The 20,479-nt window shown below is 42.9% G+C and overlaps 1 protein-coding gene across 4 annotated transcripts in view; it reads right to left on the reverse strand.

The window, feature by feature from the left end:
- ANKRD27 (ankyrin repeat domain 27) overlaps positions 1-20,479 on the reverse strand; it is a 71,342-nt gene that overhangs the window by 30,360 nt on the left and 20,503 nt on the right. For 3 of the 4 annotated variants that reach the window (XM_060276097.1, XM_035117240.2, XM_035117239.2), the window contains 13 exons: positions 15,979-16,113; positions 14,965-15,075; positions 14,408-14,564; positions 13,574-13,728; positions 12,634-12,693; positions 12,476-12,529; positions 12,330-12,395; positions 11,668-11,744; positions 10,796-10,917; positions 9,972-10,050; positions 8,007-8,139; positions 1,607-1,699; positions 206-333 (listed from right to left, as the gene is read on the reverse strand). In XM_060276097.1, the coding sequence (XP_060132080.1) occupies positions 206-333; positions 1,607-1,699; positions 8,007-8,139; positions 9,972-10,050; positions 10,796-10,917; positions 11,668-11,744; positions 12,330-12,395; positions 12,476-12,529; positions 12,634-12,693; positions 13,574-13,728; positions 14,408-14,564; positions 14,965-15,075; positions 15,979-16,113 (1,370 nt within the window). Of the gene's footprint in view, positions 1-205; positions 334-1,606; positions 1,700-8,006; positions 8,140-9,971; positions 10,051-10,795; positions 10,918-11,667; positions 11,745-12,329; positions 12,396-12,475; positions 12,530-12,633; positions 12,694-13,573; positions 13,729-14,407; positions 14,565-14,964; positions 15,076-15,978; positions 16,114-20,479 lie in introns of those variants that run through there. The other variant, XM_035117241.2, reaches the window with a different exon arrangement.

The following is a 20,479-nucleotide window of genomic DNA, read 5'->3' on the forward strand; positions in this document are numbered from 1 at the left end:
TTTGCCTTCAGAGGCTGCTGCTTGTGAGAGAATTCAGAGATTCTAAAGGGATTGGGGGAAGGAACCACACAAAGCATGGTTTGGAGTCTACACTGCAGTTAGCACAAACCATAGCTTAGGGTTATGTCTCAACCAACTCACTAGCAACATAGTTCCCAATTATGCTTTGAAAAAGCCTGGACACCTTTGAAAACACAACCCTTACCCAGAAACCAGCTTCTCACACTTATCACAGAAACAGAGTGGATGGCACATTTTTTGCACAGTGTCCTTATCGTTGTCCCCTTGGCTTAACAAGCGCTCTGCTTCTTCCTGGTTGCCTGAAGCAACATGCTGCAAAGAAGGGCAAAAGGTGAGACAGACACTGGCGACAAACTCAGAACCAAACAGATGGAGGAGGGATGGAGGAGGAGAAGGCAGCAGAAAGGTGAATATGAATTGGGGTGGATTCGGACATTACAGAAACTTAGATCTGCACACAGTAGGTCTGCCAGCATCATCTTCTGGAATGCAACATAGAAGCAGAACCATGGCCAATCCTAAAAAGGTGCCACAACTGGTAATATCAGATGCCTCTGAATAGTCCAGCAGAATCAACTGGATCACACTCCTTCTCTCTACATCATGGCAAAAATGGATGAGCCAATGTTATTTCAATCCTAAACCCTCTCCAGAAGCCAAAATGAAGCAGATCTAGATACCCCATATCATCCTGGAGCAGCTTGGTCACAGCCTACTTGATCACCTTGATCCTGGCAACCCTGAGATCATTGGTAAGTTTTGTTTTAAACTATTTTTAGACGTTTCTATTGTGTCTATTCTATTATGGTGCTGGAGGAGACTCTTGAGAGTCCCATGGACTGCAAGAAGATCAAACCTATCCATTCTTAAGGAAATCAGCCCTGAGTGCTCCCTGGAAGGACAGATCGTGAAGCTGAGGCTCCAATACTTTGGCTACCTCATGAGAAGAGAAGAATCCTTGGAAAAGACCCTGATGTTGGGAAAGATTGAGGGCACTAGGAGAAGGGGACGACAGAGGACAAGATGGTTGGACAGTGTTCTCGAAGCTACGAACATGAGTTTGACCAAACTGCAGGAGGCAGTGCAAGACAGGAGTGCCTGGCGTGCTATGGTCCATGGGGTCACGAAGAGTCGGACACGACTAAACGACTAAACAACAAACAACAACATTGTGTCGTTTTATTATTGACATGTTTGCCGCCCTGGGCTCATTAGGGAGGAAGGATAGGATATCAATTTAATAAAATAATATTGTCATCTAACCAGCCAGCATTTTCTCCCAACTCTTAAACATAATGTACATGCTCTGAGTGGACATGTTGTAGGCTGAGCAAAACCAACTACCTGGTCTGTTTGAACCATCAAAAATTGAAATATCCAATAAAAGCTAAACTAGGGAGGGGATTTGACATCTCCTTCACTCACTCTAAAACAAAAGCAAAATCATGGAAAGATTAAGATATATTTTAAGGGGGGTGGAACCTTCAAAACATTGAGTTGTTACAAGGGTTCTAAACTTTCTTAGAACGGAATGAAGTTTTCTGGCCATTTCTCAGAGCTGACATAATATTCATGCAATCCAAACCTGAAACAAGCAGTCTATCGGGGTGTTGGACATCTGAGACAGTAAATTCATTCTTTGTCTTAATAATAGCTTCTCACTAAATCCTTCAGATTCCTGTGAGGGGGAAAAGAACCTTCCATCAATTTATTCTTGACATAGCATACAACACTGAATTGATCAGTTCAACAAAGCAGTGTCTATTTTCAAGCCAAACTCAACGACTTAAAATTGATGCCCATGATCTGATTATTTCAAGTAAGATCTTTTCAATTATTTTGTTTGTTTAAAAGACCTATACCCTGCCTTTACATGTACAAAGAAAACCTAAAAAGAAAAACAATAACAACAATAATGTTAGAATGAAACTGAATTAAGGCCACGTAAAACCATCAATAAAATAACAAAGCAAAATCAGAAATATATTTAGAAGAGCAGAGATTGCAGTTTAATGTGAAACATGGCCATATAAACCAATGTTAAACTGGCTCCAGAAATTCACCAATGTTGACACCAAGGGGAGGGCTGGTGCCTAGAAAGCATGTATGAGAGTGGTTTTCTGCTTGATCTATAATAATATTAATTTTATTGTTTATATGCTTTCTAGGCAGCAGTCCATGTGGTTGTCCCCTTGCCCCATTATTTTCCCAGGGAAAATCTGCTCTTTAACAATAAATTGGAACAAATGGCAATCCGCAGAAAACCTGAATTGCCATTTGCTCCTACTGAGCACTAAAGAGCAGTTTTCCCCAGGGGGGAGCAGCAGGACAAGAGGAAGTGTGGATACAAGTGTCTCTGGGGAGAGTATTCCATAACAAGAACACCACTATAGTCACCACCCATCTAACCTCTGGTGCTTATCATGTTACTATATAATGCAACCATAAGAGGTAAAGGTACCCCTGACCATTAGATACAGTTGCTAACGACTCTGGGGTTGCGGCACTCATCTCGCTCTATAAGCCGAGGAAGCCAGTGTTTGTCCACAGACAGCTGCTGGGTCATGTGGCAAGCATGACTAAGCCTCTTCTGGCGAACCAGAGCAGCGCACAGAAATGCCATTTACCTTTCCGCTGGAGCGTGAGCTATTTATCTACTTGCACTTTTGATGTGCTTTCAAACTGCTAGATTGGCAGGAGCTGGGACCGAACAACAGGAGCTCACCCCATCGCGGGGATTTGAACCGCTGACCTTCTTATCGGCAAGCCCTAGGGTCTGTGGTTTCGATCACAGCGCCACCCGCGTCCCTAATGCAGCCATATTGTGCCATAATAAATGTTTATATTATGCCCATTTGAAGTACTTCCCAGTCCTCTCGAGAGACAAAAAAAAGTGTGGCAAAAGTGGTGTCTATAGCAATGTAATTTACAGGGAGATCGAGGTGCCAGCTTAACATTCCTGAGGAAAGTAGTTCCTGTGTTTTTAGGGCCCTGGAATCTTATGAGCCATTCCTGCCTCCCCTGTGTTCAGTTTAGTGGTACAAAGCACTGCTTGGCTTGGCTGTAAATTCATGTTGAAGGCACAGGTAACCTTTGACTTAAAGCTTTATGTCCAAATTAATGTGTCCCTTGAATACACAGCTCTAGTCAGTCCAACTTTCAAGTTTCTTATAGAGCTGGTGAAAATGGCACATGGGAAAGCAACATTGCCTGTTCTATAAAAGAGAAGGGTAAATGTAGGATAGACAGCACCTCAGCTTGTAAGTCATTGGGACATTTTGCAGCAATTCCTGGAAAGTTACCGTTAGCATGAAACGGGTGTCACAAACCAGATTATTTGTGCACTAATGCAAACAGAGCTATAGCACACATTTGAATCTGCGTATGTAAGGCAGTATGGTCCTCACTCACTTGGAGAATGCACCACCTCAAATTGTCTATGGGCAGAGATTTTGTTTTTAGTTGCCCTGCCATTTGAGTTATGGTGTGTGCCAAAAATTTCCAGCCAGAAAATCTGGTTTCTCTCCCACACCAACAAGGTCACCCCGCAAGGGTGTGATGCATACAACCTCCAAATACGGCAGCGACAGTGGTGTGCAAAACTGAATGAGTGTATAGTCCAAGCCCCATACAAATCAATAGTGGAGCGCATTCACACTGGCCCTATTTCATAGCTTTATCTGATGTGGTCCAATTACCATTGCTACGTCAGACCATCTCGGTATGACCAAATAGTCCTTTCTCACTTGATTACTTCCACTCACAAGGCTCTGGCCTCCAAAGGTAACTTATGGCATCTTGGGATAAGGCCTACTACGCTGATGGAGTAAGGTAACAAAAGGGCCATAAATTAGAATGTGGTTAAGGAATGACAAGAGCTGAGTGATAGAGCACATTTTGCATGCAGAAGATCCTGAGATTCAGTTGCTAGTAACAAAACCAGGGAGCTTGTGATGGTGAAGACCATTGAGAATACCTGCCAGTCAAAATGGACCACACTGGGCTAGAGGAACAACTAGCCTGAAATCTACTAGAGATTAGGACTAGACGGGACAGCAGGTTTAAGGAATAGCCCAGTTTCTTTTATACACATTTTGTATGATTAGAAAGGGACTCAGTGAAGGTAGTGCTTACCGGTATATTCTGAGCATAAACCTGTTTGTCTGCACTCATACTATGGTTTCCTGCTGCTTATTGTTTCAATTTCCAAAGCACCTTAGGTTTAGCCATTTTGAGTGGTTTTTCATCTTATAAAAGCAGAATATAATTGCCCCAAGCTAAATAGTTCCATGAACCTGGTGCCAACTCCCCTAACTATTTGCTGTGCTGGCTGGGCCTGATGGGAGTTGTTCAACAGGGCACCAGGTTAGCATCATATCAAACATACTGGTGATGTACACACAATTGGGACCTGCTATATGAGAGGCAATGTTTCCTTCCTCCAACAAGGGACACTCCTGTTCATGGTCCTAGCCAGTTCTTCCTTCCAAGCAGCACACTCCACTGCCCCGCCCCCCCCCCCCAATTTCTTCCTCCAACAAGCAGGTGAGGGACTCATACTGCTCCCCTCAGATTTGAGGGGACCCTGAGCAAATGGTCCTCTCTTGGACCACCTCTGCTGGTGATGGGCTCTAAGAGGTTTTACCTGGCTTTGGTACCAGCACTTGACAGCAGGATCTAACTACTCTTTTGTTTCCCACAATGCTGCAGAACAACATGACCTGGGACACAGTAGAAATTAAAAGGATGCCTTGATCACATCATCTGGCACTGTATGCCTAGGAAGAAGGAAAAAATAGGGGAGAAGGGCGGAGCAGGCATCAGCTGTGGGTTCTGCCAGGGTGATGGAACCCAATGCTCTGGATCCTGCACCAGGGCAGAGATACCTGTAATTTCAGGGATTCTGTACAGCTGTCACTGGGTTATTTAAAGCTTTATTTTAAATGCTTGTTGCTATTTGCTCTGGTAGAGGCTTCAATGTTTTCTTGATGGAGCCTTTATAATTTCAAGAGGAGCACTTCCAAGGCAGCGTATAATTTAAGAAATTGGAACAGGATAAATATTAGTGATTTAAACATTAATGTTGTAGGACTCCTGCTTGTTCTCCACAGCAAGCCATCCTTGTGCAATTGATGTAGTCAGAAGACACTGTCCTACAATATGATGCCACATGCTGAAGAGTAAGGGCGCATGGCTTCAGCTTTCCAAACAAGAGTCAAGTGCACCCGAGACCGCCACATTTATGCCTGGGATTATGCAACCCACATAAACTATTGTACATATGCCCCAGGTTTGCTGTAGCTCAGTAGCCAAGCCCCTGCTTGGCATGCAGAAGGCCCCAGATTCGATCCCCAGCAGCACCTGCAGGTAGGACTAGGAGGGATTCCCAAACCTGCCTGAAACCCCAGGGAGGCACTGCCAGTCCTTGAAGACAATGCTGGGCTAGGCAGACTGATGTTCTGACTCTGTATTAAGCCAATCAGTGTGCTTTTTAGCCATTGGAAGTGCTGCTGTTCCCATTGCCCACATGCCTGAATTCACAGCTTGCACACTGTAGCTCTAGGCTGCAGTGGGTACTGGGGAGGAAAGGCCCTGCTGGTGGCTTCTTTCAAAGGGATCTGCCAGGCAGTTTTTAAGAGGATTTTTTCCAAGTGTTAAGCGTGCTTCTCTCAACCCTTTCCTTTTTCACTATTGTGAAGGCGGCACGCTAGAGAGCAGTGTTGCAAGTTGCACTTCAGCAATAGGGATAAGCACTGACTGGTCTGCCTAGGACAATTTTCTATAAGTGCCTCAGAAAAAAGGCAACTGATGCCACAAAGAGTGACAGGAGCTGGGGGATTAACACTGTATCCAGCAGGCAGGGTACTGAACATCATGGCAGCATACATCTGTGAAGGAGGGCCATAGCTCAGCGGCAGAGCACATGCTTTGCATGGGATAGGAGGGCCCAGGTTCAATCCTAGCATCTCTTCATGGGGCTTGGGAAGACTCCCATCTCAAACCTAAGAGTTGCTATCGCACTGAAGCTAGATACACCAAACAGTAAAAGTGCTTTAAAAATCCCTACTGATGGCTTACCTAGGTACTTTCCTACCCCACTGAACTCCATTAGCAAATGGGAAAGAAGACCAGCTGCCCCCACCCCCAACCCTGCTTTCCATGTAACTGAACTGATTAGGTTTAAATGTGTGCCCGACACAGAGTCCAATTTGGGTCTAGAAATCCACAGTCAAGGTCTCTTAAATAATTTGCCTGCCACACACAGTAAAGCAGCATTCTTCAAACTCAAGTCTAAAATCTTGCACCAAGAGATGTCAGTGCAACATTAGAAGATTATCCTTCCATATGAAGAGTCTGACAGTAAAAAGTTACTGAAACCTAGCAGCACAAGGCAGCTTAGAAGCATCCAAGTATGTATTTAGGTAAAATTGTCAGCAATAAAAGGCAAACTGACATTAAGACAGAAAAGCAAAAAAAAATTGTTTCAAAGCAGCTTTACTTTAAAGAACACACACACATTTGTCATCCAAGTTCATTTATGCCTTTTATTTTACAAAACATAGCAAGTTGCTGTAATCTTAACATCTCTGCCCGAATCTTTTCTGGTGGGTAACTGATATTAAAGAGTTCAAACTTCCTTCAGACCAAAGACTGAAATATAAATGTGGGCTTTTATTTTTATTTTTATCCCCCTCCTCTTTTTGGACACAAACTTTTTTTTTTTTAACATAGGAGCTAGGAAGCAAGACTTGTGATACACATTTGCTTTTTTTTTTAACATAAAAAAGGAGTAGCCAAGTGCCACAAATCTGCTTAAAAGATTTTACCACTGAAAGAGCAGAGTGAAAAATGCTGTAAAACAATTTTAAAATGCAGATTTTGTGATGTGTGTCTCACAGTAGGGCCCCCACCCCTTCTATATCAAGCCCCACAGACAAAGCCATTAAGCAGCTACGGTAAGTTCCATTTCTTGGCAGCTGGATCAGGTGCAGGTTTCATTGTGGTACCAAGTTCAGCCTCCAGATCAGCCTCCAGATCAGAGCGGGAGCACCTAGTTTTGGAAGGTTAAAATAAAGTCCGAGGAAACTACACTGACCAAAGGATTTCTGCAGCATTTCCACCTGTTTCATAGCCACATCCATAGCCCACATTTAAACCAGTATCGTACCACTTTAATAATAAGGTCTCCCCAAAAAAATGCATCCTGGGAACTGTAGTTTGTTAAGAGTTCAGAGAGCTACAATTCCCAGAATTCCCTGGGAAGAAAGTTACTGTTAACCCACTACGGAAATTTCAGCTCTGGGGGGGAATAGGAGATCTCCTAAAAACTCCTGATACTTAACAACAGTTCCCAGAATTCCTTGGGGGAAGCCATGACATTTTAAAGTGACATAATAGTGCTTTCAATGCCTGGTGCAGATGTGGCCCACATTTATTGTGTGCATGTTCTGCTCTTGCAGGGCTCTTTGTGATCTCCCATCCCAATTCCTGGAGAGGGCAACAGCTACTTAGCTTCAGCAATGCTACAGATCTGTTTCCTGAATTTTGAAATGTTAAGCATGGTGGTGGTTTTTTTAGCTACAAAAGGGATCTAATTGTATCCCACTGCTATAATTTTGGGCATTGTCTATTCTAAACATGCCAACACTTGGAGACAAATGGTGGAGTGCATAGAAGAGCATGTGTGTGCTTATGCACAGACATTTCCTGCATCTTGTGCTTTATAGTTTGTGTCTACAGCTCATACTCTGTCCTTCAAATAAAGCTGCACAGAAGTCTACCAGGGCTGAAGGCTGTCCTTTTACAAGCCTCTGAGCAATGGCTCAAGTGCTTATGGAGACCTTTAAGCAATGTGTGCAGGCAAACAGCAAACTGTTGCAAATGAGATGTACGTCCAGAAGGCACTCATATTACAACCACAACTGCTGCACAATTGCAGTTAGCAAACCAGACTTTATGCTGCAACCCCTATTAAAGTGACTTACTGTTGGCCTGTCCGAGAGGTTTCCTTGACGGATGTATTCTATTGCAGCCTCAACTGAAGTCAGGCAGTATCCAAGTTCATCCTTTGCTGAGCTGCAAAACCTGAAGTTCTTGATGTAACTCAAGTTTGCCATCCTAGACAGAAAATAAAATAGTATATAAGGCTTCCAAGACATTACTCAAGAAGTGGAGATGATTGAGAAGGGTCACTTAGAATTGTATGCACATCTAATTGGTTCCTCAACTTCCAATCACTAATGCAAGATCAAAACATTTTCAAATACAAGTTTAATTTCTTCTTCTTTTAATATTTTTATTGAAAGTTCACAACGTAAGATACAATAAAAACCAGACTAATCTAAAAAAGTAAAAGACAAAATAAAAATAGGTATAAAAAACCCTCTCTCTTTCAAGTGTATCACATCCTTTATCCATATACAAAAAAGTAGACCTTCCCAGCTATCACCTGGGAACTTCTGTTTCCTCCCCCAGCCTCCGAACTTGGGAGATCCTTTCTACCCTATCTCCCACAGAAAGCACCTCATCATCCACAAGTTTAGTTTCTTCTTAGCAGGCTCAATGCTTGCAGGCACAATAAGCCATGAAGACAACATGTTATTAATCCACACTGTTTTTTTCTGCAGTTTGATCCTGCATACTTCCAATAACAGGATATGTTTTGATCTCTGATACTATTGAACTCCCAGCCTCAACAAAATCAGAAATGGCATTCTTGGATTGACTGTCAAAACTGACAAGCTATTAAAAAAGACTATAGGGATCAGGCTTATTACAGCTTTCCAGAATCATTCTGATGGGTACAATCATATTGGTGGGTTTTAGGAAGCAGGGGGTAGAAGAAAAAAACCAAATCAAAACATTTTGGCTTTATTTTCTGGCAGGTTACCACCACAAAAAACCATGCCATTTGTATTGCAAGGCCTGGAATGCAAGCTGGACAGTGCTTTGCTTCAAATAGACACACATTTACAAAAGGACAACATGTGCACATTCAAGACACGCAGATTAAAAAAAAAACATCAGCCCTGAGTTATAACTGACGTCCAAAAACATAAGCACATTTGTTAAATGCATGTAATCCCTGGAAATGGCACTTTGCTAATACAACAGGTCTGCTGTAAGCATTTACATTTTTAGTTCCCCTTTGCATCTTATCAAAGTAACAACCAAGGTCTATTTTGTGACAGATGTTAGTACCCTACACATTTTTCAGATCTGAGATTTCAGATTTGTGATACATGCTGTCCAAGCAAGGCAAGTGATTTCCAAAAGCAGCAAAATATTAGTCGATTGGAGAGTCTGAAACAGCTATGCAGTGTTATTATGCCCATTTCCAGGGCAATGCAATCATAGAATTGATTATATATATATGTTTGGTCACTGATTCAAACTACTATTTCAAGTCCAAAGCAAGTCACAATGTTTCTCACAGTTCTGCTATAAAACCTTAGAACACAAAAGTATCCAATTAACGCTTTGCTCAGGATACAGGACTGTACTGCAACGGTCATTTGCTAGTGAACGGCTACAGCTAATTTGCAGGTGGCTGTTTCCATTCTAGTAAAGACTTCAAATTGTCCCATAAACCAAATGTAGGTTGGTTTTAAGACTTGTCAGATCCTGCATCCAATTTATTTGGCGCGGGTTTGACTCCAATATTGGAACATGTGATTTCTTAAGTATGCACAGTTGGAAATGGAACCAAACACTTAAATCAGCTATGCAATCATCTGGATAAGTGGAGCTACCCAGAGTCACAAACCAGACCCCTTCGCGTCCTGAAACACAATCAATTGGGGGGGGGGGCAGCTGGCAACTGATGGCCATCTTGGCTTAAAGACTCCATGACTTCAAGCAATGCTGGAAACCTTTCAGCACTCTGCCTTGTTTAGCGCTCTTGCAGCAGAGAAATAATACTCAGGAGCAAAAGGAGACTTGTCACATACCAGTTTGGAATCTCCGTTTTCACAAGAAGGTACAGCAGGACTGAGAGAAGGTCATCTGCACACATGGTCTCCATGTTAACTGTAGTGGGGAGGAAAAAGTGGAGTCACATTTCTATGGTAGTGATAGTGCCTAAATGCTTGTAATTAGGGCTGCAGTGTTTAGAAAGCTTTCGGCAGACTAAAGGTGCTACCACCATGATTGATCAGCAGCAGTTTTTAAATGCAGAAGCTTCAGGCACACCTTGAAGGCATGCCCTTTGTGGGAAACAAAGAAATACAGCAGGCACTCCTAAACACAAGGAAGTTCCATTTAAAATTCTACGCAGATATAACCAGTTCCTTGAAGTCTTTTACTCATTTTCAAGCCATCTTTCTGGGTAAAAAGGAAGAAAAGACCAGCCCAACAAGGGCCAGGGACAATGGTCTAAGTAATGTCTGAATCATATATTCTATTCTAGCCCTTTCAAGCTGGGGAGTCTCAGAACAAGCCCTGCCATACAACCTGGAAAAGTATTTCAGATGCCTCAGTTCAAGGGAAAGCACTAATTTCTTTTCCAAGTGATAAGAAAAGATGTTGTTGTTGTTAACATTTGTATACCACTCTATCTGCAGATCACAGGGTGGTTCACAACATAATACAAAATGAGGGCACCAAATACATGATAAAACAAGAACAAACCAATAAACACCTGAAAACAAGCACCTGAATGTTACATTTCAAGGTTCTGCTCACATGCACCCATTTAAAAGCTTATGAAGGTGGCTTTTAAAAGCACAGAGAGGCGATCTATTGAAGCCATTATTACATTGCCATGGTTACAGACCTCTTTGGCTTGGAGACTGCATTATGATTTGAACCACTTTACGCAGACAGAGGAGCTTCTGTTGTGGGGAGGTGCACTTATTCAGCTGGCCCAGCTCTCGCTTCGCACGAGGAATGTTGAAGCTGTGAAGTGTGGTCAAAAGAAAGGAGTACTTAGCACATACACCAGACTTGAGCAGCAGCAACAGTGACTGTCGAAAAGTGGGCACCTATTTCAAACCATACCAACTTCTACCCCTACATTCAGCATAATTAAGGCTTGCCAAATGACCAGGGAGAAGAGAAGGTGGTCTGGCCTGTTCTGGTGACTTTTCATTCACAAAGCTGAGCAAATGAAGCTCTTTACGACAGAGATAAGACACTTTTGCCTACTATGATCTCCAGATCCACCTGCTCCTGAAGGCACAGATACAGGAAGTAAGCTGAGGAGTCAGCAACTCCAGCACAAACATATTGATAAAAAACTTGTGTTGCTTATCAACATACTAATAAGCTCCTGTGCACACATCCCAAGGGAGCAGTTCTACAAGCTCTCTTCCATATGCTGTTGCAGCAGAAGCATTATCCCTTGGGATCTGCCTACAGTCCAGTGTTACCATCAAGCCCTTCCAGTTACACATGCTGACAGCAGTACTCATCTTCTCCTTTTCCTACTTCTCCATTCAGTAGCACCAAGGGCATATGGGCGACAACCCACTTACCTGCATATTTGTTTTTGGTAAAGCGGCAAAGAGTACACAGATTCATAGCATGCAAAGAGCAAGATGCTCTGAGCAGCAGCCATATATCCCTTACCCAAGTTGTTGGTTTCCCCAGCCACCCCCCAAAAAAACCTGGTGGAGCTTTTAAGATTGCCATCTGCATGCAGCGCACCTGAATTCAGGCTTAATACCCAGGTCCTTCTGTTGCAGGTCTTGTAAGCTTCTTGTAATTTTGTTGAAAGCTGCATCCTGGTCAACAAATAATAAATGAAGCCATTTTAGAAACACAACAAGCTGCTCTCTTGGCTGTATCTTGAGACATTTGAAGATCAGGTACAGGGGAACTTTGGCCCTCCAGACATTGCTGAACTACAGCACCCAGCATTGGCTGTGCCTGCTGGGTATGATGGGAATTTTAGCAATAGGTGGAGGGCCGAAGAGGCCAACCAGTAGACGAGTACATAGAGCATAGGAAGCTGCCTCAGTATATCAGACTTGGTCCATCTAGCCCTATATTGTCTACTCCTGATTCTCCAGGTTTTCAGGCAGCTTCTACCTACACCTTTCTAACTGGAGATGCTAGGGATTGAACCTGGCATCTCCTACGTGCAAAAGAGGTGCTCTATCACCGAACTATGGTTAAGGACAATCAGATAGTCCAAGTGCTTTTCCTTTAAAATACATGTAAGCAACTGGTCAGAAATGTCTACATGCACCTTGAGGCAAAAGCCTTTTGATCAAAACGTACCCTTTCCATAAGTGCTATGATGAGCATCTTATATTCTGGCGCTGGAAAAGCAGGCATTTGAATGGCCAAGGGAAAGTGACACCTACCTCACTCGCCTCGATAGTCCCCACATATTTAAAGATCAGGTCATAAAGAGCATGGTGGATGTACATCTGAAACACAAATAAATAAATTGAACCAGAGATGCCCGTGTGTTTACGGAGTTCCCACTAACGAAGAACCCACTACTTACATCCACAGCTTGCTTCATCAGATTCATCTGAGGCTCCTGCTTGGCAAGCATCCTCTAAGGACACGAGAGAGAGAAAAGGCAGTGTTAACAGGCACTGCCTGGGGAAAGGGTAGAAAATTGTATTTAACACATACACACACAAACCATTTCTTACTCACAAGGTGCGAGTCTCTCAATAACTGCTGAATACATTTGGTGTAGAGGGCATTTACAGAATCCTGGAGATCAAAAAGGAGGACATTATGGAGCACAAAAGGCTGGGCTCAGATGTCACATTAAATCACAAGAGACTCAAGTTCACAAACTCCCACTTCCCCTGACCAGCATGGCTGCCAGGTGGGAGCTCAGGAGTTTTTGCTTAACAACAGCTTGTCGTGTTGTCCGAACTCTGGTTAACTCATGGTTTGTTTCACACAAAGCAACTTGCAAACCATGGCACAAGCAGCTGCGGCTAAGCAGAAACAGAACCAAAGCTTATGGACTCATTGAGGTCAAAGTAGAGGAACAGGGAGCACCTGAAGCTTGCTGCAGCTCACTCTTTGTGAGCTATGGTTCAGCGTGCCATCCTAACTGGGCCACTGCATCAACATGTCTAGGTAGAGGGCCCTTGCAGGGATGGGGGAGAAAGAACATTTTAGAAAGACATTAGGAAAGTCCAAGTTGCTTAACTGGATGGAGTGCCAGTGCATTCTTTGAGGAAGCACAGGTTCCAGATTAATCTTCCAAAGGTTTAGTTCATGTGGGTGCAGAGCACATTTGCATCAAGTAGGTTACAGTGCTCTATTTATTCTAGAGTTGCACTTGAGCCATTCTCATTATGAAGTAATCTAGCAGTGAGCAGTAACTAAGGCTGCAACTCAATTTTTAAAAAGGTATCTGAAATGGGTTAATCAACATTTTAGTTAATCTACATTGATTTGCATATAGCTACAGATTTGCATACAGATAAAAAAAACTTTTGAAGCAATATGTACTCTTTTTTTAGACTATGCGTACATGGCACAGAAGAGGCATTCTTCCTGCGTAAGAAATGGGAACATGTTTCTTGCAATAGGCATTTGCAACAGACTAAGGCAGGCTGAAAACAGGGATACTGACTATGTAGTGCCGCAGGATTTTCCTGTCATGATCCTTGAAAGTCCTGTGGAAAGAGGCAATGGCTTTATCAAACTTTTCAGCATGTCTGCCCAAGAACTCTCTCACATCTTCAACGTTTTTCAGGGAGTAAGAGCTTGACGGCGTTGAGGATTGTTCTGAAATGGAGGGCAGTTGTCAGTGCACAGAAAGATCTGCAGTTCCTCTTAGCATTAGCAGCAGTTCCTTATTTAATTATTTATTTATTTATTCATTCATTCATTGATTTATGATGCCAGATGCAAAAAATCATGGCAAGATTGCTGACCTCTTAACTCTTTTCCTGGCTTCTGAAGAGTCATTTCTTCCAGGAAATGATAATCAAGATGAAGATGCTTCATGCAAGCCTGCTAGGGTGATCTAGCTCTCATCCTTGTCGCCTTATGAAAAGCTTCTAACCTTGCCTTCTAGACCAAATAAGCTGTCTGCTCATGGTATATAAAGGCCCTGAAAGAAGGGTTATTGCCCAAGGCTGGCCCTACCATTAGGCAAAGTAGGGTAGATACGTCAGGCAGCAGAGGGTGGAGTAGCAGTGATAGCCACCTAGTCTGTTCCCTCTTGGGTACCTGCCATGTACCTCCTATTATAGTCTGCTGCCCCCTCCAGTGTGGTGGAAGACATTGCATTGTCATCAGTGTTGAAAAAGGGTTCAATTGCCAGTCCAATCCAATTATGTACATGGAGCGGAGCAGCAGAAGGGAGAATGGGACTCTCCTGCCATCTGCCTCAGGCAGCAAAATACCTAGAGTTGGCTTTGTTGAAGTCCAAGGGCTGGCTGAGAAGAGCACTACTACTCACCATCACTCTCATTTTTTTCTAGCGCATGAGCGATACAAAGGATGCTGAAGCTCTCTTCTCTCTCATTGTAGAATGTTTCCTCAAAGAGAACAGGCACTGAGCAACGAGGGCTGAAGCCAGCCCCAAGGATGATCAAGCTTCCTTGTATGAAGACTTCCTAAAGGGACAGGAGGAAGGGAAAGGCAAATGTAAAAAGATCAATATCAACGTGAACAGTACGCAAGCAGAACAATTATTTAGGAATAGTCGTTAGTCATGCAGATTTTGAGAAAGGCTGCTTATCCAAAGCAAGACAGGTGCAATCCAAAAGTTAAAACACACTACTCCGCTTTTGGTATTACAGAATTTATTTTTAAAGGTTTGATGAAAGGGCAAGATTGTCCATCAGTTTTAGAGTCAGAAGCCTTCTCTGTTTGAGCTCTTAAAGCATTACTGTTGTCTTCCTTTAGAATTCATTTATTCCACTGAGCTTCATGAGGCTTCAGAGTGGGCTGATGCCTCCACCACTCTCAATGGAAGACTGCACTAGATGCCTGTCCTTAAAACAATTTTTGTACCTTTCCATTTACAGTTTGAAAGTTTTCTTCCACAGACTTCAGAACATAAGAGTCAAACTGGCAAGCTGAGATGCTGCTGCTTGAAAGACTTCCTTTGCATGGAACTAGCACCTAAAGAAGTAGTAAACATGGAGTCAGGTACATGCACGCACGCACACACACACACAAAACGGATGAATCCTCAAAGTTTGCCAGACCACACTATTTTAAGATGCCAAGTTTTGAAATCAGGCAGTAATGTAGTTCAAATCAAGGAGCCATTACTCACTGGGAGGTGCTCTTCAATCACCACAAATGAGGACTGAGACCCTGACATATTGCAGTGGGCTGGGGGAAGGAATACCATATTGCAGGAGGCCACAAGAGCCACCACTTCGTTTTTCAAACCCTTAATACTTTGACGCAATGTTTTGTACCCCACCAAGTCCTACTCAGAGTAGACCTACTAAACTTGACAAGCCTAAGTTAATCATGTTCATTAACTTCAGTGGGTCCACTCTGTGCAGGAGTAGCATTGGACACTACCCAGTATTTCCTCCAAGGGCAGCCAGACACAAGTTCAGAGAAGAATGAATTGTAAACCGTCTAGAACTTTGTTGATTTGAAAATTTCAGATTCTCCATGTACAGTCACCAAAAGATATTGTCATAACAGGACTAACTCTTGTGGCAACCATTTAAAAGCACCTCACTGAGTGGTCTCTCTACAACTATGCACAGTTCCTCCACTTTTTCTTTTTAAACATATTTTAAAAAAATTTTTTACACAAAACCTATCAAGCAACACCCTCCTCCCATTCCTGAAGATGCCTCCACTTTTCTAATGCTCTTGTCATATGTGCAACATGTGTGGTCTGATGCTGCAAAAAGCAAGGAAACTTAATAGTATGCCACACCAAAGGTGTAGTTTCCCCATTTTTCCACATCTGTTAAATAGGCCCTCTGAACCCGAAGTCCAAACTCATTCCCTGCCAAGCTGTAGGACCCATTTTCTGAAGGCATCAAGTTTACTTACAATTCCGTGGAATTCTGCAACTTTCCTGCAGAGATCAGGACGCCGTTTCTGCATAGCTAGATAAAAAGGGTTCTTCAACAGGTCTTCATCATACACAGCCATATGGACTCCCCAAGTATCCAATTTAGAGACTTTCTAGAAAGCAGAGAGAGAGAGAGAGAGAGAGAGAGAGAGAGAGAGAGAGAGAGAGAGAGAGAGAGAGATCTCCGTGGTCAAAACCCAATTGCTACCATTAGTAACCAGAAGAAAAACAGACATAGACTGCAATCCTATAAGCACTTACATCAAAGAAACACCTATTGAACTCAATGGCACTTGCTTACATAGGATTGCACCACAATACCCCTCTCAACCATTTGCTCAACTATGTACCACTATTTCCATGTACACAATTATATAGAAGAGCAGGCATCCCCAAACAGCTGTTTTGGACTACAATTCCCATAATCCCTGACCACTGGTCCTCTTAGCTAGGGATCATGGGAGTTGTAGGCCATAACATCTGGAGGGCCACAGTTTGGGGGTGCCTGTAGAAGAGTATGAAAGAAAGTCAAATTATAGGGGGACTGGAGAAAAAGGTACATTTAGGTCCAACTCTACTACTAGGCAGAGTGAGGAGGCAACTGCTTCAGGCAGCAAATGCTGGGAGGCAGGGAATAACATGCAACCTGTATGTGCCAAGCAATCTGCCCTGTGCCCCCTCCAAGCTAAATGTTGCTGGCTTCAGGGGCAGTGGAGGCAGCTGCCCCATCACCAGTGTTGAAGAAGGTCAACCAACAGGTAGGTTTCTGCATATGGACAGGAACAAGTGCCACCCCAACCTTTTTTCCCCTCAAGCAGCAAAATGTCCTGGGTGTTTTCCACACTATGTGACAGGAGACCAGGGGTGTTTGTTTCTATGCCTTGGAATAGGTGCCACCATCCCAACTCAGTCCCTTGTAACACCAGACACCAGGGATCCACCAATCATTCAGTTTCCTCTTCCAAAAGGTCTTCTCAGTAGACACTGTTGTCCCCAGTTGGATTTTAAATTGTGTGTGTGTGTGTGTGTGTGTGTGTGTGTGTGTGTGTGTGTGTGTGCAATTGTCCTTTTGTTTTTATATTGTCCTTTTATTTTTATATATGCAGTTGTTTTACTACTTTTTACTGAATTGGAAATGATTCACAAATAAAATCATTAGTATTCTTACTCTTATTTATTAATTATTCACTGGCCCTTGATGGATCAAACAATTTAGACCAATTACTTTCCCATATTGCACCATAAAGGAAACACTAAGCTCTGCTTCAATATATAGCTGAAGGTTATGAAGTACGAAAAGGAAAGAAAGAAGACCACCATACCAGAGGACTGACTACAGCCTTTGTCTATGCTTCCACTATGTATACTCAAGTTTTAGTTTTTCTTCTTGCCAGGGTAGAGAAAGTTGCACAGTTCATGTTACACATATCTCCTGCTTATTATCAAGAACAGCCAGTTTGTGTTGAACCAAACTCTGGCACAGCATCAGCCCTCATACATACATACATACATACATTTTATTTGCATGCAACCTTTCCACACTTAAAACTATGCTCAAGGCAGTTTACAACATGAAAAAGTGCATACCATATTGGCCTGAATATAAGCCTCACTCCCCCCCCCCCAAATTCTGACCATGCAAAGTTAAAGTGCAGCTTATATTCGCAACCTTACGGTATGCCCCCTCCAATGTTAAAGGTGCAGATTATATTCAAAACAAAACAATGATCATAAACAATAAATAAAACGTTGAAAAGTATACAACCAAATTGAACAATTGCCACATATATAATAATAAAGATACAAAGTAAATATACAAAAAATTACATCAGTAACAGCAACAACAACTACTCCTAACAATACCCGAGCCCAATAGTTTGTTCGGCCCTCAGCTTTTGTAGCAGGCATCTCTCGTGGCCCCACCCTCCTAGACCAGGTGGGGAAAGGCCTACAAGGCAAGGAGCAGGTCTTCCAGGACTCACAACCAGGCCTTCAGTCGCAACTCATGTTCAACCCTTCCCAATCAATCTTGCCCACTTCAGAATCCATCCTAGAATCTCAAGTTTCCCATTCCCTCCATTTAAAAAACAAAACACCGGTAGGGTCTATTCATGATATTTTGCTTCTTTGGGTGAAAATTTAGCTTGCCAAATCCCACCACCACCTCACAAACAGGGACCACAGGTTTCTTTCCCATATAAGGGTCTCTAAGCAGCAGCACCTTTTCCCCATGCCATTCAGTTGTATGGCTCCTGTTTTAGAGGGAAGAGAAACCACCTACAACCAGGCTTAAAGATTTCTCAGCTGAGGCCCTCTCTCTGCCCCAGGGGTGGGAAACTGGATCCAATTGGCAGGCATTCCCCCACTCTCCATGGACCACTTGGACATGTGGGAGTGGCTGCCAGGCCTGTCAATCACGTGACATCAGGTGATCCAACTCTGAACCCAAGGATCAGGAGTGCACTCCAAGCATGCCCCACAATGCTCCCTTTGCAGTCCAAGCTTTAATTCAAGCCTCTCTTCCTTTCCAGTTGTAATCTGGTCCTTTTTGAATTTGGCACCTTTTCCTTGTTGCTGCAAACTCATAAAGTGCCTGCAACAGGGAAGGCACAATCAGAAGAGCACTTATTATTACTAAAGCTATTACCCATCATTCACCAGCAGGCCCCAGGCCAGATTACAACCATTTAAAATTTAGATTTCAGAATGGTTAAAATAGATTACAGCTACATAATAGGGTGAACCTTAAAACACATATCTCAGATGCCAAAGGTGAGGGCAAAGAGGCACATACTTAAGAGGAAACTCTTGATTCTTCCTTTACAATTTGACCCTAAGGGCTGATGTGTCCTGTCCCTGACAGTATCTCATCAGGTGATGGACAGGTGGGCATGACATGGTCCAAACCATGCAGGCCTAACTATGATTCCCCACTGCTACTCTACCCAGTGCATGAGGCTATGCTCTGGGACACAGCTGGAGCCTCTTGATAAAGCCTATTGATTGGGACAGGCCCATTTCAAGAAAATTTGGAGTTCAGAATCTCTGTATAGTCTTGAATAGATCAAGCAAAGATACCCAGTTTGCAGCTGCCAAGAGAAACCTGAAGGATGCCACTAACTAGTAAACACAACATAACCAAGCAGTACCAACAGCTACAATCATTCTAGGGGCAAAAGTGATTGGTGCTTTTTAATCATGAACGCTGCTGCTTAGTTATAAGTGTAGCATCTATAGCTCATGGCCAAATGCAGATGAGATCATAACGCAAATATACAGTGATATAAAGTAATTTTGATATTGACAGATGGTAGCTCTGATGGGCCAGAAGTAGTAGTTCCAAGTGATGGCAAGACAGCAGGCAATTCCCAGTACAGTATATGGGATTACACGCTGCAAGTGACAAGTCTAAACTTAGTAGCAACAGAACAGATACAAGCCAAGCCACACTAACAGTTGCTCCCAGAACTAGCTGGCAGACTACCGGTACATCTTCTCTCCAACACTTCATTCTTCCTTAGTTTACTTTATGCTGAGGGGAGTTGATGGACATACGGTACCCATTGTCAGCCTCCTGGTGACCCAGCAACCAATCAGAGCTGGTTAAAACAATTCAAAACTTGACAGTTAAAACTGTTAGATAGGTGTTGACAACCTGCAGAGACAGGGACCAGTTCTGATGGGGATTTTGGGTTATTTTGGCACTGCAAACTACTATGATTCCTAAAGAGTAAAAATCCTAGAAGGGGTAGTGAGAGTGTTCCCCCTGGGGTAGTAATACTTATAGCCATTCTAGATGGAAATAGTCTATCTTGAGAAAAGGTTCAAAGAAGAGTGCTGAATAATGTAGAATATGGAAAAACAGGGGAATATGTCAGGTGCAACCCTAGGCCCCCTATCTGCCCTGGAGTCACACTTAGCAGGTGTGTTGTGCTACCTTTAGCATTGCATTATGTCTTTTCTCAGAGTGGTTCAGGAAAACAGAGGGTTATCCCATTTTTACATTCAACACCACTCTCCAAAGTAGGATAGGCAGAGGGATTGCAATTAGCCCACGTTCATACAGGAAAATTTGAACTAGAGCCAATGCCATGCTAGACATTTAGAAGAAAACCACATGACACAACCACCAGAAAAGCATGTGGAAGAATCACTTGATTAAATCTCTTGCATATAAAAAGGCTCCCTCCTTATATAGGGAAGTACTAGCCTTGCCCTCTCCTCCTAGAACAATAACATGGGAGATTATGTATCCCTGAACCTATATTCTTATACCCCATCACTAGATTTTTTTAAAAACATGTGTTACTGGATGTGGTCATGTGCTGATACCACACAATATTACCCTGCTTGGCAAACAAACATTTCACAGCATGCCACAAGCCCACCTCTAAACAGGTTTAGCAATGCAGGACAATCAAGCATGTTTTCAAGAAATATTTCAAGGTCACTTGTGTGGATGAGTCATATTCTGACATT

The sequence above is a fragment of the Zootoca vivipara genome, chromosome 6 (genome assembly GCF_963506605.1).
Source record: "Zootoca vivipara chromosome 6, rZooViv1.1, whole genome shotgun sequence".
Classification (NCBI taxonomy): Eukaryota; Metazoa; Chordata; class Lepidosauria; order Squamata; family Lacertidae; genus Zootoca; species Zootoca vivipara.